Below are 16,180 nucleotides of genomic sequence, written 5' to 3' on the forward strand. Positions count from 1 at the left end.
ACGAGGCCTGCGGGCTGGTCCTTTCTCCAGGGGGCATGTGGCTTTGTTGATTGAACTTGACTGCCCTTTCATGTAAAGAGGCTTTGGGGCTTAAAAGTACTCCTTAGATCATAGACCTAGTCGTGAAATGTGAAGCTGTAAAACTTCTAGAAGTAAATACAGGAGAAAATCTATATGACCTTGGGTTTGGCAGTGAGTTTGTAGATGCAACGAAGCATAATCTGTGAAAGAAAAAATTGATAAGTTGGACTTTATCAAATTAAAACCTGCTCTGCAAAAGACCCTGTTAAGAGGATGAAAAGACAGGCTACACACGAGGAGGAAATATTTGCAAATATGTATCTAAGGAAGGACTTTTGTTCATAATGTGTAATGAACTCTTAAAACTCAATAAAATAAGCAACTAAATTAAATATGGATGGCAGTAAACCAATGAAAAGGTGTTCAACATCATATGTCACTAGGAAAATGCAAGTTAAGATCTCAGTGACGTACCTCTGCAGCCCTATTAGAATGGCTAAAATCCAAAAACCTGAAAATACCCAGTGCTGGCAAGGACGTGGAGCAACAGGAACACTGTCACTGCTGGTGGGAATGCGGAGTGAAGCCAGTGCTTTGTGGAAGGGAAGGTTCTTAAAAGTTAAACATACACCTGCCATAAGACCCAGGAGTCCTACTTTTAAGTACTTATCAAAGAGATTTGGAAACTTACATCCACATAAGACCTGTTTGTGATATGGATTGCAGCATTCATAATTCATGGTAGCTAAAAACTGGAAGCAGTCAAGATGTCCTTCAGCAGGGGAATGGACAAACTGTGGCATAGCCATACAATGGAGTACTCTTCAGCAATAAAAAGGAGTGAGCAGTTGATTCATGCAACAATGTGAGTGAATCTTAAATGCATGTTATTAAGTGAGAGAAGCCAGGACTCGGGGGCTACAGACGGTATGATTCTATTCATATGACATTCTGGAAGAGGCCAGACTATAGGGACGGAAAACAGATTCGTGGTTCCTGGGGGCGGAGGAGTGATGGACCACAAGGGTACCACAGGGACTGGAGAGGGACGGAGCTGCGCTGTGTGTGCTGCGGGGGTGGGTGCACGGCTCCGTGTGCTCGTCAGAACCCGTGGTCTGACCACCAAATGGAAAACAGATCGCTAGTGGGAAGCAGCCGCATAGCACAGGGAGATCAGCTCGGTGCCTTGTGTCCACCTAGAGGGGTGGGGTAGGGAGGGTGGGAGGGAGACACAGGAGGGAGGGGATACAGTGTTATGTATGCGTATAGCTGATTCACTTTGTTATACAGCAGAAACTAACACAACATTGTAAAGCAATTATACTCCAATAAAGATGTTAAAAAAAAAAAAAGCAACAAAAAAACAAAAAATCCCGTAGTCTGGGGACCAAATCCCTGTTGGTGTAGTGGTTAAGACTCCACGCTCCCAGTGCAGGGGGCCTGGGATCGATCCCTGGTCAGGGAACTAGATCCCACGTGCATGCCACAGCTAAGAGTTTGCCTGCCACAACTAAGGAGCCCATGTGCTGCAACTAAGGAGTCCACCTGCTGCAGCTAAGACCTGGTGCAACCAAATAAGTGAAAAAATAAATATTAAAAAAAAAACAAAACATAGTCCGTGCCCCGTGAAAGAGTGGAACTCTGATATATGCAATCCACACACACACACACACACACACCCCCCAACACCGACTAGGATTTGGGGGATAATTGCATTGAAGGGGGTGAGGGGAAAAGGAGCTTTGGAAAACACTTTTGACTGGAAATGGTAAGGCTACAGACAAAAAGAAACTGCACATATACACTGTCTTCTTCTTGGTAAAGTTGTTTCTCATGGAGTGCAAGTTAATTCTGAAACTGCGTGTTACTGGGGTTGAGCAACGGAGTAAACGGACGCGGGAGCCAGGTTTCTTATTACTAGACTTAGAGATGGACTTAGAAAGGAAGGCTAGAACACACCCTGTGGGACAGGGTGACTGAGAGACATGGTTCAGTAGGAATTCATGTTTAACTTACTGCATGCAAGTAAGTTACGTGTGTATACATGATTTCGTACGCACGCACCGATAACCTAGCTCTCTGAGCTCAAGAAACGATGACACCCCAGTAGCCATGAACAAACCCAGGGCCCAGATTGCGGTTTCTGATAGGATTTTCTGATAAAAGGAACCAGGGCTCCTTGGAGAAATGGGCAGAGGAAACACAGGATGAGCCTGGAGCTTCTTGTAGAGCCAGGAAGTAAAGAAGCACTCAAGAAACAAAAGGATGCAGCCTGTCACAGGGACATGGGATCCCAGTGGCCAAGGTTGGAACAGAGCAACAAAATAAATCATGGGGTATTGGGTTATAACTCACAGTGTCCAAAGGGTGTAAACAAGTGATTGAATAAACAAATGGGGAAGAGGAGACAAATCTTCCACTCAGGAGAATTCCCAACAGTACCCAGGAAATGGAGCTTAAACCTCCCCTGTCCCCTCCTCCCCACTTTGAGAGTGGACTGGACTTAGTGACTGGCTTCCACTGAGCCTGGCAGACGCTGCCTCGGCTAAGTGGCCAAGGCCAGCATCACTGGTGATCCGTCTTGGCGATGGCACACGCATCCTGACGGGACGGGATGAGAAGGGCCCCCACCTCTGTGGGGTTGTCCGCAGAACTCACCACCCCAGCCTAATCATGAGAAAGACGTCACATAAGCCCAGACGAAGGGGCATCTCACAAAACACCTGACCAGAAATCAGAACTGTCAAGGTCTCAAAAAACAGGAAAAGGCTAAGAAACTGCCCTGGACCAAAGGAGACCGGGGAGACGTGACAGGACGTGCAGTGTGGTGCCCTGGATTGGGTCGGGGGACAGAAGGAGGACGTGAGTGGAAAAGGTGGTCAAATCCACATGGAGCCTGGACTCTAGTTAACAGTGACGTGCCCAGGTCAGCCTCTCAGTAGTGACAGATGGACCGCGGGTGGAAGGCGCTCGCGTCGGCGAGGGGTGCACGGAACGTCTGTTCTGTCTTTGCTGCTCTTCCTAAATTTCAGATTACTCAAAGCAGAAAGTTCATTGAACACCGTGGCACAGGCTGGAACAAAGTGTGGCGTGTTGTTGCTCTGGGGGCACTCCTCGGGCTTCTGTGGGAACGTTGCCAACAGGGCGACAGCAGGGGCCGAGAGGGGCTGAAAGGGTGAAGGGGTCAGGTACATGGTGACCGATGGTAACTGGACTTACCGTGCAGTGTATACAAGCACCGAGTTGTTCTCTTGTACCCCTGCAACTAACATACTGTCATGTACCAATTGTACCTCAATTGAAAAAACGCACACAAGGGACTTCCCTGGTGGTCCAGTGGTTAAGAATCCTCCTTCCAATGCAGGGGACGTGGATTCAATCCCTGGTCGGGGAACTAAGATCCCACATGCCGCGGGGCAACTAAGCCCACGCGCTCTAGAGCCTGCGCGCCACAACTACTGAGCCCACATGCTCTGGAGCCCGTGTGCCACAACTAGAGAGAAGCCCGTGCCACAGCGAAAGACCCCACGTGCCTCAACTAAGACCTGATGCAGCCAAATAAACAAATACTAAAAAGAAAAAAAGGAAGAAAAGACACACACAAAGTGAGAGGAACATATGGTCCTCCCTCGGTATCTGTGGGAGATTGGTTCCAAGACCCCCCTCAGATACCAAAATCCACAGAAGCTCAAGTCCCTTATATAAAATGGTGTAGTATTTGCATATAACCTGTGCACACCACCCATATACTTTAGATGATTTCTGGATTACTTATAATACCTAATACAATGTAAACCCTATGTAGATAGTTGCCAGTGTATGGCAAATTCAGGTTTTGATTTTTGGAACTTCGTTGAATTTTTTTTTTCCTGAATGTTTTTGATCCAAGGTTGGTTGAATCCACAGATACAGAGGGCTTACTGTGTATGTGATACAAGTAGATTTTGAATATTGTAACCCCATGGGTTAAACTATTAAATTTTAGAATGGAAGTTTAAAAAGTGTGCTTACACTGAAAAGTCTGAACCTTCCTTGCTGTTTTTTTTCTTTTGTTATTGTTTCTTAAATTATTGGTAGTGGTTATTGGTGTTATTTGTGTCGTTTTGATAATTTCTTCCAGAAACCATACCGATGATAATCATGAAAATATGAAATCTGAATGCTTAGGAATTATTTGAATGTGGAGTGGAATTCAATTATAGAAGAACCATATGAGTATTTACGTTGCCATTTATTTACAGATTAATATTCTCAGAGCCGCTATTAACAAGCTAGCGTGTGATGGACCAAATGGATCGATGTGTCTTGGGCCAGAAAGAATCACACAGTTGCAGGATAATGCTCGGCAGAAACTTTTAGGGTGAGTTGTGTGACGACGAGGTTTCTTTCTTAGCTGTCTAGATTGTGAACGCCTTGAATTGTTTATGAGACGTGATAGATTGATCCTCTGACGCGGGGTGGCATCTAGAGGTGCCAGACAGAGGCACCAGCCACCTGTGTCCTGATCGTCAGCCAGGAGCCAGGCAGCGAGTAGGGGCGGCTTGAGAATATGTGATAAAGAGACCCTTTCAAATAGCACAGGCAGGTCGGAGGGAAACCACAGTGGGCACCTCGGGCAAAGGGAGGGAAGAGGGGGCCTGGGCTGTGGAGGCTGAGCGGCTGTGTGGAGAGGACCAGCTTAGAGGAGTGGGCCCCGCTGTCGCGCTTCCCCCAGGATAAGCATCCTGGCCTCCCCCTCCCCCTCCGCCACTTGCTGGGCTCCCCGTTGGCCAAACCCAACCCGAGTCCCTAGGACAGGGGCCCTCGTTGGTGCAGCCATGAGCCCAGGTCAGCCTGGACAGCTCAGAGGAGGCCGAGAAGGGAGGACAGTCATGGGGGAGGAGCAAACAGAAGGCTCCCAGCACATCCAGCCCTGCGTGAGAACAGGGAGCAGTGCGCACCTTTCAGAAAGCCGTTAGATGAACAGAGTTGCCTTAGCCATTGCGATAAAGGCTGAAAATATGTTTACGTGAACTTTGTGTTGAAGTTTAACATACATACAGTGCACGGGTCATCTCAGTGTGTTTGCACACAGTGAATGTGCCACGTGACAGCAGGTGAGGGAAACCGTGTTATAAAACGTTAGAAGTGGGCTTCCCTGGTGGCGCAGTGGCTGAGAATCTGCCTGCCAATGCAGGGGACACGGGTTCGAGCCCTGGTCTGGGAAGATCCCACATGCCACGGAGCAACTGGGCCCGTGAGCCACAACTACTGAGCCTGCGCGTCTGGAGCCTGTGCCCCGCAACGGGAGGGGCCGCGATAGTGAAAAGGCCCGCGCACCGCGATGAAGAGCGGCCCCCGCACCGCGATGAAGAGTGGCCCCCACTTGCCGCAACTAGAGAAAGCCCTCACACGAAAACTAAGAGACCCAACACAGTCATAAATAAATAAATAAAATAAAAAAAAAAAAAAAAAAAAAGGCTTAACTCTTTCATTTAAAAAAAAAAAAAAAAAGTTAGAAGTGCTCATAAAGCTAAAAGAAATCACCCAAGATGCATATGGGAAGGAGCGGCAGGTCACCACGTTGGCAGATGCTCCCTGTTCTTACACAGCTCTGCTCCCGACAGCACAGGATGCCTTCTCGTCAGGAAGGACCAGCCACCTGGTACTCCTTTGCTTCTCCTTACGCCCCTCTCTCTCTCCACCCCCGACGAGGGTGGCCGTGTCCTGACTTGCTGTGCTCTGGGTAGGTGGGGGTTAGGGTAGCAGTTCAGTGGTTTTAGTAAGCTTGTGGACTTGTGCTAACCATCACCACAACTCAGCTCTACAACAGTTCTGTCATCCCCAAAAGTTCGCTTATAAATACCTTAGAACAGTCACACAAATCTATAAATTTACTAAAATTATTAAATTGTGTACTTAAAATTAATTAGTTCATGGTATGTACCTCAATAAAGCTGTTTTTAGAAACACAAGTTCTTAGTTTGTCAGCAACTCCTGTTCCTACCCCCACTCCAGGCAGCCACTGAGCTGCTCTTGGTCTCCATAGATTGGCCTTCTCTGAAAATTTTATATAAATGGCATAATGTTTTTTTTTTAATCTGGCTTCTTTCATTGAGCATAATATGTTTAAGGTTCATCTGTGTTGTAACATGTTTGTCCTTTTTAATGACTGAATAATACTCCACTGTTTGTGTATGCCACATTTCCTTTATCCATTCACCAGTTGATGAAATGTTTGGATTGCTTCCAGTATTTGGCTGTTACGAATAATGCTACTCTGGAAAGTCGTGTAAAGTCTTTGAGTGAACATATATTTTCTTCTCTCTTGGGTAGATATCTAGGAGTAGAATTGGTAGGTTGTATAGTAAGTTTATGTTAATTTTTTAAGAAATGGACAAACCGTTTTCCAAAGTGACTCGCATATTACATTCCCACCAGCAACATATGACAGTTCCAGTCTCTTCACGTCCTTGCCTGCACTTGGCATTGTCAGTGTATTTTTTATTTTACTTAATCTAGTGGAGTTACGGTAGTATCTTATTATGGTTTTAATTTGCATTTCCTTAATAACTAATGATATAAAGGATCTTTTTATATCCTTATTAACCAATCATACACCTTTTCTGGTGAAGTATCTTCAGATCTTTTCCCTGTTTTTTAATTGGTTTGATTGTCATCTTATTGAGTTGTAGAAATTCTTTATAAATGCTAGCTGAAAGTCTCTTCCGAATATGCAATTTGCAGATATTTTCCCCATCGCATAGCTTGTCTTTTCATTTTCTTAATGGCATATCCTGAAGAACACATGTTTTTAATTTTGATGGTGTCCACTCTAGCTTTTTAAAAATTTTTTTTATGGTTTATGCTTTTGGTGTTATATCTGAAAAATCTTTGCTAAACCCAAGGTCACAGAAGTTTTCTCCTCTGTTTTCCTCTAATTCTTATATTTACTTATGGTACTGAGGTCTTTGATCCATTTTGAGATGATATTTGTATATGGTGTGACGTGTAAGAGTCTTAACGTTCATTTTTTCACATATGAACATCCAGTTGTTATAACATCATTTGCTGAAGAACTGTCTTTTCCCCCTCTGGCACCTGTCAAAAATCAATTGGCCATAAATGTAAAGGTTTATTTTTGAACTTCCTATTTTGTTCTATTGATTTATGTCTGTCTTTAATAGTAATTCTTGAAATTGGGTAGTGTTAGTCCTCATATTCTGTTCTTCTTTTTCAAAGTTGTTTTTTTTACTATTTTAGATCCTTTTCCTTTCCATATAAAATTTAAGATCGGCTTGTCCATTTCTACAACAAACCTTGCAGGGATTGTGATGGGGATTGTATTGAATCTGTAGATCAGTTTGAGGAGAATTGCCATCTTAACAGTATTGAGTTGTCCAATGCACCGAGCTGGAATGTCTGTTAGATATCCTTTAATTTCTCTTAACACTTTTTATGGTTTTCAAGTGTGTAGAATTTTGTTAAATTATTTCTATTTTAGTCTTTTTGATGCTATTTTGAGTTTAAATTGTTTTCTTTATTTTTGCATTGTTCATTGCTAGAAATGAACAATTGATTTTTATATATTGATCTTTTATCCTGTGACCTTGTTAAACCTGTTTGTTAGTGCCAGTAGTTTTTGTAGATTCTTTAGGATTTCCTACATACAGGATCATATCTGTGAATAAAGACAGTTTTACTTCTTCCTTTCCAATCTGTATGCTCTTAATTTCTTTTTCCTGTTTTATTATACTGGCTAGAACCCTCTGTATTGAGCTGAATATACATCTTTGCCTTGTTCCCGGTTTTGGGGAGAAAGCATCGTCTTTCACTACTAAGTATGATGTTAGCTGCAGGGTTTTTGTAGAGGCTCTTTATCAGGTTGAAGGAGTTCCTTTCTATTCCTAGTTTGCTGAGAGCTTTTATCAGGAAAGGATGTCACATTTTGCCAAATGCCTTTTCTGTGTCTGTGAGATAATCATGGTTTTTTTTTCTTTTATTTGATTTGTATGGTATATTACATTAATTGCTTTTTGGTTGTTAAAACTAGCCTGCATTCCTGGGATGAATTCCACATAGTGTGTAATTCTTTTTATAAACTTGTTTTATTTTTATTTTTATTTTTTAAAAATTTATTTTTATTTTTGGCTGTGTTGGGTCTTCGTTGTTGTGCGCGGGCTTTCTCTAGTTGCAGCAAGCGGGGGCTACTCTTCGTTGCAGTGCGCAGGCTTCTCACTGCGGTGGCTTCTCTTGTTGCGGAGCTCTAGGCGTGCAGGCTCAGTAGCTGTGGCTCGCAGGCTCTAGAGTGCAGGCTCAGTAGTTGTGGCACACGGGCTTAGTTGCTCCGCGGCATGTGGTATCTTCCCGGACCAGGGCTCAAACCCATGTCCCCTGCATTGACAGGCGGATTCTTAACCACTGCGCCATGAGGGAAGTCCCTATAAACTTGTTTTATAGCAAACAAGTTAAAGGTTTTTAATAGGTTTTTGCTAAAGATTTTTCATCTGTGTTCATGAGGGTTATTGGTTTGTAGTTTTCTTGTGATATCTTTGATTTGGTATCAGAGTACTACTGGCTTCATAGAATGAGTTAGGAGGTGTTTCCTGCTATTTTCTGAAAGTTTATATAAGATTGATATTATTTCTTTAAATATTTGATAGAATTTACTAATGAAATCATTTGAGCTTGGACTTCTCTTTGTGGGGAGATTTAAAATTACTAATTAAATTTCTTGTGTTTTAGGTCTATTCAGATTTTCTCTTTCTTCTTAAGTCAGTTTAGCTTAGCTAAAGTTTATTAATTCTGTTGACCTCTTTAAAGAACTGACTTTTGGTTTTGTTGATATTTTTTCCCCCTAGTGTTTATCTTTTTTTCTGTTTCATTGATGTTCACTCTCATAATTATTATTCTCTTACTTCTGATTGCCCTGGGTTTAGCATGTTCTTTTTCTAGTTTCATAACTTAGAAGCTTAATTATTGTTTTGAGACATTCTTTTCTGTTACAGACATTTAAAGCTATACATTTCTCTCCGTTACTGTTTTTGCTGCATCCCATACTTCTTGATTTGTTGTATTTTGATTTTTATTCTTTTTAAAATATTCTCTAGTTTCCCTTGTGATTTCTTCTTTGATGGGTTATTTAGAAGTATATTGTTTAATTTTCAAGTATTTTGGGATTTTTCAACTTTTTAAAATGTTGATATATAATTTATTTCTGTGTAGGTATTATACATACTTTGAATGATTTCAGTCTTTCAGAATTTCTTTTAAAATTTATTGAGACTTGTTTTATGGCCTGACATACAGTCTTTCCTGGAAAATGGTCCATGTTCACTTGAGAAGAATGCATGTCTGTTGTTGGGTGGGGTGTTTTGTAGATGTTGGGTGGATTGAGTTGGTGTTCTAGGACTCACTGTCTTTGCTGGTTTTCTCTCTAGTTCTATGAATGTTGAAACTGGGATATTAAAATTTCTAACTAATTATTGAGTTATTTCTTTTTCCAAGTCTGTCAGCTTTTCTTTTATGTCTTTTGGGGCTCTATTAGACACGTTTATGTTTATAATTTTTGTATCTTTCTGATGTATTAGCCCTTTTGTCATTATGAAATCTCTCTTTTTATTCTAGTAATATTTCTTGTTTTAAAGTCTATTTTGTCTGATATTAATATAGCTACTTTGGCTTGGTTTTGTTACTGTTTGCATGGCATATCTTTTCCTATCCTTTTACTTATAACCTATTTGCATCTTTGAATTTTTAAAAATGATTTTTCTGCCCTATTCCTGCTCTCCTCTCCTTTGGGACTCCCATTTTACATGTGTTTGTGTACAATTGATGTTGTCCCACTGGTCTCTGAGGCTCTGGTCATTTTTCTTCAGTCCTTTTTCTCTCTGTTGTTCAGATTAGTTAACTTCTATTGGTCTGTCCTTAAGTTTACTGATTCTTTATTCGTCCATCTCACACCTACAGATTTTGGTCTCCTACGTAAGGAATTTTCCATTTTAGTTATTGTACCTTTCAACTCTAAAATTTCTCTTTGGTTCTGTGTATAGTTTTAAATTTTTATTGAGATTAACTTTGAGTCATTACCATCATATTTTCCTCTATTTCTTTCTACATAGTTTGCTTTAATTCTTTGTATATACTTGCAGTGACTTCTTTAAAGTCTTACCTGCTAAAACCACATCTGAGTCCACTCAGTCAGCTTCTGTTGGCGGTTCTTTTTTTTATTCCTGAGTATGGGTCACACATTCCTGTTTCTTCACAAAATATCTCATAATTTTTGCTGAAAATTGGGCATTTTAGATAATGTAGTGTATTAATGTAGGGTTTTGATTACTCCCTGCAGAATTCTGCAGAATCAGTTTCCCCACCATGTTGTAAGGCCACTAATGCCTGTTTGTTTTTTTTTTTTTAAGGTATGTACATTGCTCTTTTATTTATTTATTTTTTTTATGGCTGTGTTGGGTCTTCGTTTCTGTGCAAGGGCTTTCTCTAGTTGCGGCGAGCGGGGGCCACTCTTCTACGTGGTGCGCGGGCCTCTCACTATCGCGGCCCCTCCCGTTGCGGAGCACAGGCTCCAGACGCGCAGGCTCAGTAATTGTGGCTCACAGGCCTAGTTGCTCTGCGGCATGTGGGATCTTACCAGACCAGGGCTCGAACCCGTGTCCCCTGCATTGGCAGGCAGATTCTCAACCACTGCGCCACCAGGGAAGCCCCAATGCCTGTTTTTTTAATTCTCCTTTTTATTTTTCAGCCTGACTTGTTAGGGGTCATCCTTGTGTCTGCATTGCTTAGTGCTCAGCCAATGATTAGTGAGAAGTTGTGCTTAAATACCTAAGTCATTAAGGCTTCTGCCCTCTGCCGGTGGGTCTCTGTGTGGGTCAGGTAGTACATCCAAAGTTCAGGCAGTTTTGAACTCTGGCTTTTATTTCTTGCCAGGGCTTTCGTGTGCGTGCATGCCACCTTCCAGTTGGCCAGGGCTGTGTGGCAGGCCAGGGGCCTCCGTTAGGTCTCCGCTGCACGTGTGTGTGCCGCTTCTCCGTCAGCGAGGGAATGTGTGGTGAGCCCAGCTAGCCTCTGCGGCACCCGTTTCCAGGGTCTCCCTCTTGCATTTCTGGATTGTCAGCTGCTCTGCTGCTGGCCCCAAGCAGGACCAGGGCCGAAGGCTGCCAGAGCTGTGGGCTTTCTCCATTTATTTCCTACTGAGGTTGCCATTTTCACTGACAGTGCTGCCAGGCATGAGGGTTTTTACCCTCTGCTCCAAATCAAGTGAATTCAGTCTGGCAGTGAAGATGCCTGTTTTCACCCTGGGAACACTAGGGTGCCAGGTTGAGCTGGTGGGGTGGGCGTGAGTGGTGGGTGGGAGTAGCCCCAGGCACGAATTCCACAGACTCCACTGTTGTTACCTGGAGTTCAGCAGTTTTTTGTGAATGAATGCTTCTGCACTTATTTGCGTTTGGTTAATATCCAGAGTCTTCAGGCATGTTTTTTGCACGATTTTGTCTAGTTTTATAGTTGTTTGGGGGGGGCGTAGTGCAAGAAGATTTGCAGACTTCTTTACATTCTTATTGCTAGAATTCTCTATCTCTGCCTTTTTAAGCTGATGACATTTCCAACTTGTCATGGCTGCTTAAGAATAAATGGTATAGGGCTTCCCTGGTGGCGCAGTGGTTGAGAATCTGCCTGCTAATGCAGGGGACACGGGTTCGAGCCCTGGTCTGGGAAGATCCCACATGCCGCGGAGCGACTTGGCCCGTGAGCCACAACTGCTGAGCCTGCGCGTCTGGAGCCTGTGCCCCGCAACGGGAGGGGCCGCGATAGTGAAAGGCCCGCGCACCGCGATGAAGAGCGGTCCCCGCACCGCGATGAAGAGTGGCCCCCACTTGCCGCAACTAGAGAAAGCCCTCGCACGAACCGAAGACCCAACACAGTCAAAAAAAAAAATAAATAAAATAAATAAATAAATAAATAAAGTAACTATTAAAAAAAAAAAAAAAGAATAAATGGTATAAAAGATCCTCTTACATTTCCTAGAACTTGACTCAGTAACCCAGGTGATGTGTGGTAACGGAGCAGCCTCCGCTGGTTACTAGGGGAACACAGAAAAAAACAAGGGTCAGTCTTATAGACCCACGTTGCTCCATTTTTTTTTGTTTTTGAATGTATAGGGGGTTAAAATATTCTCTGATCATAATTACATAAATTTTGACCTTTAAGAAACTTACTGGAGTTACAATTCTGAGGGGGGAAAGTACATAGGATTTAAATCTCTTTTTGAAAATCACAGTAGTGTTTTCAATTACTAACATATAATTAAGGTGACTTAAACTCTCTTTTTTTAAATTTTAGTTTGTTCTGTCCATTGAAACCAAGAGAGAAGATTGTTCCTAAGTGGCATGAAAAGCCATATGAGTGGAATCAGGTGAGTGAGAAATAGGTGGCCATGTGAGCAGCCTGCCACCAGGATTGATGGGAACAGAACTCTTGATGGGTTCAGGGGCTCCAGCAGGGTTGGTGGAGGGTGCCCGGGGAGCAGAGGGGGCCTGGCGGCGAAGTGCGTGGTTCTTCAGTTAACGGGGCGGGGTCACGGACCACACAGGCTGTTTCTGGATAGTATACTCTATGTAATGTCTTGGTGAAAAATTAGACCTCAGGCTAATTATCCTTTAATTTTGGATAAAACAGGTATGAATGTCTGGATTAGCTTTTAGGGTACATCAGTGGTTGTTGGAGTGGCTTGGAGACGTCCACCTTCTCACTGTGCCCTCACATGGTAGAGAGAGTGGTGTCTCTCTGGTGTCTCTTCTTATAAGGGCACTAATCCCATCCTAATCCCATCATGGGAGCCCCACCCTCATGACCTCATCTAACCTGAATAACCTCTGCAAAGGCCTCATCTCCAAATATCATCACATTGGGGATTTGGAAGACGCAATTCAGTCCATAGCAGTTGTGAGGTAGAGCACGGCCCATACTGGGCACCTTGACATTTCCTGTCTGTAAGATTTAGAGTCAAATGTGATTTCAGGAAAGGAACTCAGGGAGGAATTTGAAGCTTTAATCCTAGAGCCAAGGATGTCTTTATAAATACACCAGCTGGGGCACTAGTTCCTCATCCCTTTGGCAGTGGAAGTAGGCTACCAACCCTGGAGATGGTGTTTTCCCACTCTGAGTCTGGAAGTTACTTCTGCTGCAGAATGTTCCTTCTCTCCATGTGCTCCATGATTGGTTTTCCCCGTTAGAGCCCTGAGGACCAGTCCCTGGAGCCAACTCCGTCATGTGCACAGAGCTGTGCCCCAGCCCCCTCTCCTACGGCCTCCATGGGGGTGTTTGAAGCTAATAGCAGGGCTTAATTTGAAAGCAGAATTTCATTCTGAGGTTGATGTGGTTTAGAAAACTTACATGCTTTAATGCCTCTGTTCACGTTCACTGTTCACAATTACATAGGAAGGAATGTATGGGAGATTTCTGGGTAAAGATTGCCATATTATTAGGATGAATTTAAAGATGAAATAGCAGATATATAGTATTTATTGTTGTGAGAATAGAGAAGCATTCTGTAAATATTTTTGGAAAATTAAAAGAGTAGTTTCTGCCATCTTACGTGTCTATGTATATGTGTGTGTATAGTTTTATTTGTTTTACTTTATGTCTAGAAAAGTCCCATTGCAGAGCCTGACTGGTCCTTTTGCCCCAATAGGTTGATCTGAAGCTGGTGATGGAGCAGGCGGACGGGGAGAGCAGCAGAGGGAAGAACGCCTTTCTGTACCAGCTGCACAAACTGATTGTCCTCAGTTCCTAGACGGGACGCAGGCTGTTCCCAGCCCTCCTGGGGACCACGGAGGCCTGTTAAAGGCTCCACCTGCGGGCTGCCTCCCTCTGTCCACTCGGTCTGAAAGGCCTTCTCGGTCCCGGTTCCTTTCCTCTTCGGGTGGAGGCTGGAGAGTGGTATTTCTGTTGAAGTGGAAGATTGGGAAAAGTCTTGTCTTTTCTAGAAACAGAAGATCACTGTATTAATAAACATTTTGGGAAAAATTATTTTGAAAGAAGACTTCATTTGGAAAAAGAGCTGTATTTTGCTTTCAATTTACTAAGGTAAATATAAGTAGCTAATCTTTCATGTAAGGTTCCAGAACATGCTTGTATGTTCTATTTTGTTACAGTGATTTAAACCTGGGGCACAGGAGAAACCAGGGCTCCCAGTTTACCACAAGGAGAAAGCTGTGTGTTTTTTCCAAAGCCACATGGCATTTTCTAATTTTTTTTCCATGAGGGAAAATACCTAATTTTGGTAAAACTGCTTCAGTTTTGTATATTTTAGGTTTCTACTTAAGTTAAATTCTTAGTCCACATTTTGGAAATTAGAGAGATTACCTGGTCACTAGTATATCTATGTTAAAACAATAAAAGCATTAGACTAAGTTTGTTTCTGACAGTTATTAGTCAGAGGAGATTAAAAGGTATTTCATTCTGAAAAAAATCCAAATTTCTAAAACTGATAAAGGAATATAGACTTCTTTTTAAAAGTCAACTTTTGTCAGGCAGGGTTTCTCCAGAAAAGCAGAGCCACTGTAAATGCAGCAGTAAATGAGATCTGAGTTAGCTCTTACACGAGCGTGACAGAAGCTGGAGTGAAGGTCTGGAAGGGCCAGTGGGCGGATCGGAGAAATGGTCCACCTGAGCCGGCTGCTTACAGGTGGACAGTTTGAGGCTTGTGAGAGCACACATATTTGGTCAGCAACGTGGGATCATGACCAGGAGCTCATGTAGAGAACTCGAAAACCACCCCGTCTAGGGGAGCTTCTGTAAACTGGGGGCCCGGCCAAGTGCTGTGCTGGGCCGGCAGCCAGGAAGCCCGCTGGATGCTGAGTGTGCTGGCAGCAGCGGCTGTGCCGCCCGACACGACCTTCTGAGCACACGGCCCCCACTTCACCTGTGCCCCAGCCTTGCTCAGCTGCTTCTGAGGCAGCTCGGAGCAGAAGCATTCCAGTGGGGGGGTTTCTGGGGAACGCGCTTCCCACCTTACGCAGGAGGTGGTGCTACCAAGCTAGCAACACACCGTCCTTTGTTCAACTTTAAGGCTAAGAGTTCACCTGCCCTGTGAAAAGAAGCAGGATATTTTGACCCTGCTGTTTGCGCTTTGCTTTGCCGGGTGGGAGCAGTTAGCCCGTGTCTGCAGAGTGAGCACACCATGGGGTTAGCAGTGCAGGAGGATGGACCTGAGCCGTCGAGCAGCCGTTCTGCTTGTTAGCTTTTGAAGAAAAGTTCTGTGAATGGTTAAAAAATTAAACAGTACCAAAAGGCTTGTTTAAAAAGAAAAAAAAGAAATCCAGTTTTTTGATTTCTCTGGTTCTCAGCCTCAAAGAAAACCATTTTAACTCTTACCTGTTTTTTTTGGAATTGCCTCCATCTTGATAAGTACTTTATTAAGTAAATTATGCTTTTTCATGATTTCTGCTTTAGTCATTAATTAATTGCTGCTATAATAGATGAAGATTGAGCTCTTTCCATCATTCTGTACCTTATGTTCCCCATCCCCCATACAGTCACATCAATATTGCTGGTTAAATCAGTCATCAGTCTTTATAACATTAACTTTGTAAATATTTTCTGCAAAACCAGGTAGTGTATTTGATGGCATCTCCTTCCACATCACTTTAGAGGGTAATGGCCTTGCTTTTCATGTGCATAATTCTCTAGTCACATATTTTTAAACAGTTGTTTATTTTTAAAATGTTATGTATTACTTGCTAAGTAAGTAACTTTATTTAAAAAGTTACTTAGTAAGTAATACATATCCATGATGTGAAATGAAAAGGTTTTAAAGGGCAGGTAGGAAAGCCTTTGTGATGAGGGGACAGCAAGTAGAGATCCCATCTGGGGATATCTGGGAAAAAGGTGTTCTGGGCAGAGGAAAATGTGCCCAGGCCCTGTGGAGGGAGCACATGCTTGGTGTATTTGGACAGCCAGCCAGGAGGCTGGGGCAAGGATGGTTAGGAGGGGACATTAGACAGAAGCCAGGTCTGGGACCGTGGGGCAGAGTCCAGCTTTTATTCGGAGTGAGGTGGCGGGCTTACAGAGGGGCTTGAGTATAGTATTGTGCCTCAACTGATTTTCTGAGAAAGACCATCCTGGCTGCTGCATGGGGCACAGGGTTGAGACCACCGCAGGTAAGGCC

At 43.3% G+C, this 16,180-nt stretch overlaps 1 protein-coding gene across 5 annotated transcripts in view; it reads left to right on the plus strand.

Annotated features, from left to right (window-relative positions):
* Positions 1–15,381, plus strand: part of TDRD9 (tudor domain containing 9) — a 76,702-nt gene extending 61,321 nt beyond the window's left edge. For 4 of the 5 annotated variants that reach the window (XM_007176231.2, XM_007176229.3, XM_007176230.2 and 1 more), the window contains 3 exons: positions 4,263–4,381; positions 12,352–12,424; positions 13,703–15,381. In XM_007176231.2, the coding sequence (XP_007176293.2) occupies positions 4,263–4,381; positions 12,352–12,424; positions 13,703–13,804 (294 nt within the window). In that variant the 3' untranslated portion in view covers positions 13,805–15,381. The remainder of the gene's footprint in view (positions 1–4,262; positions 4,382–12,351; positions 12,425–13,702) is intronic. The other variant, XM_007176232.2, reaches the window with a different exon arrangement.
* Positions 15,382–16,180: the final 799 nt, after the last annotated feature.

Source organism: Balaenoptera acutorostrata, chromosome 3 (assembly GCF_949987535.1).
Source record: "Balaenoptera acutorostrata chromosome 3, mBalAcu1.1, whole genome shotgun sequence".
Classification (NCBI taxonomy): domain Eukaryota; kingdom Metazoa; phylum Chordata; class Mammalia; order Artiodactyla; family Balaenopteridae; genus Balaenoptera; species Balaenoptera acutorostrata.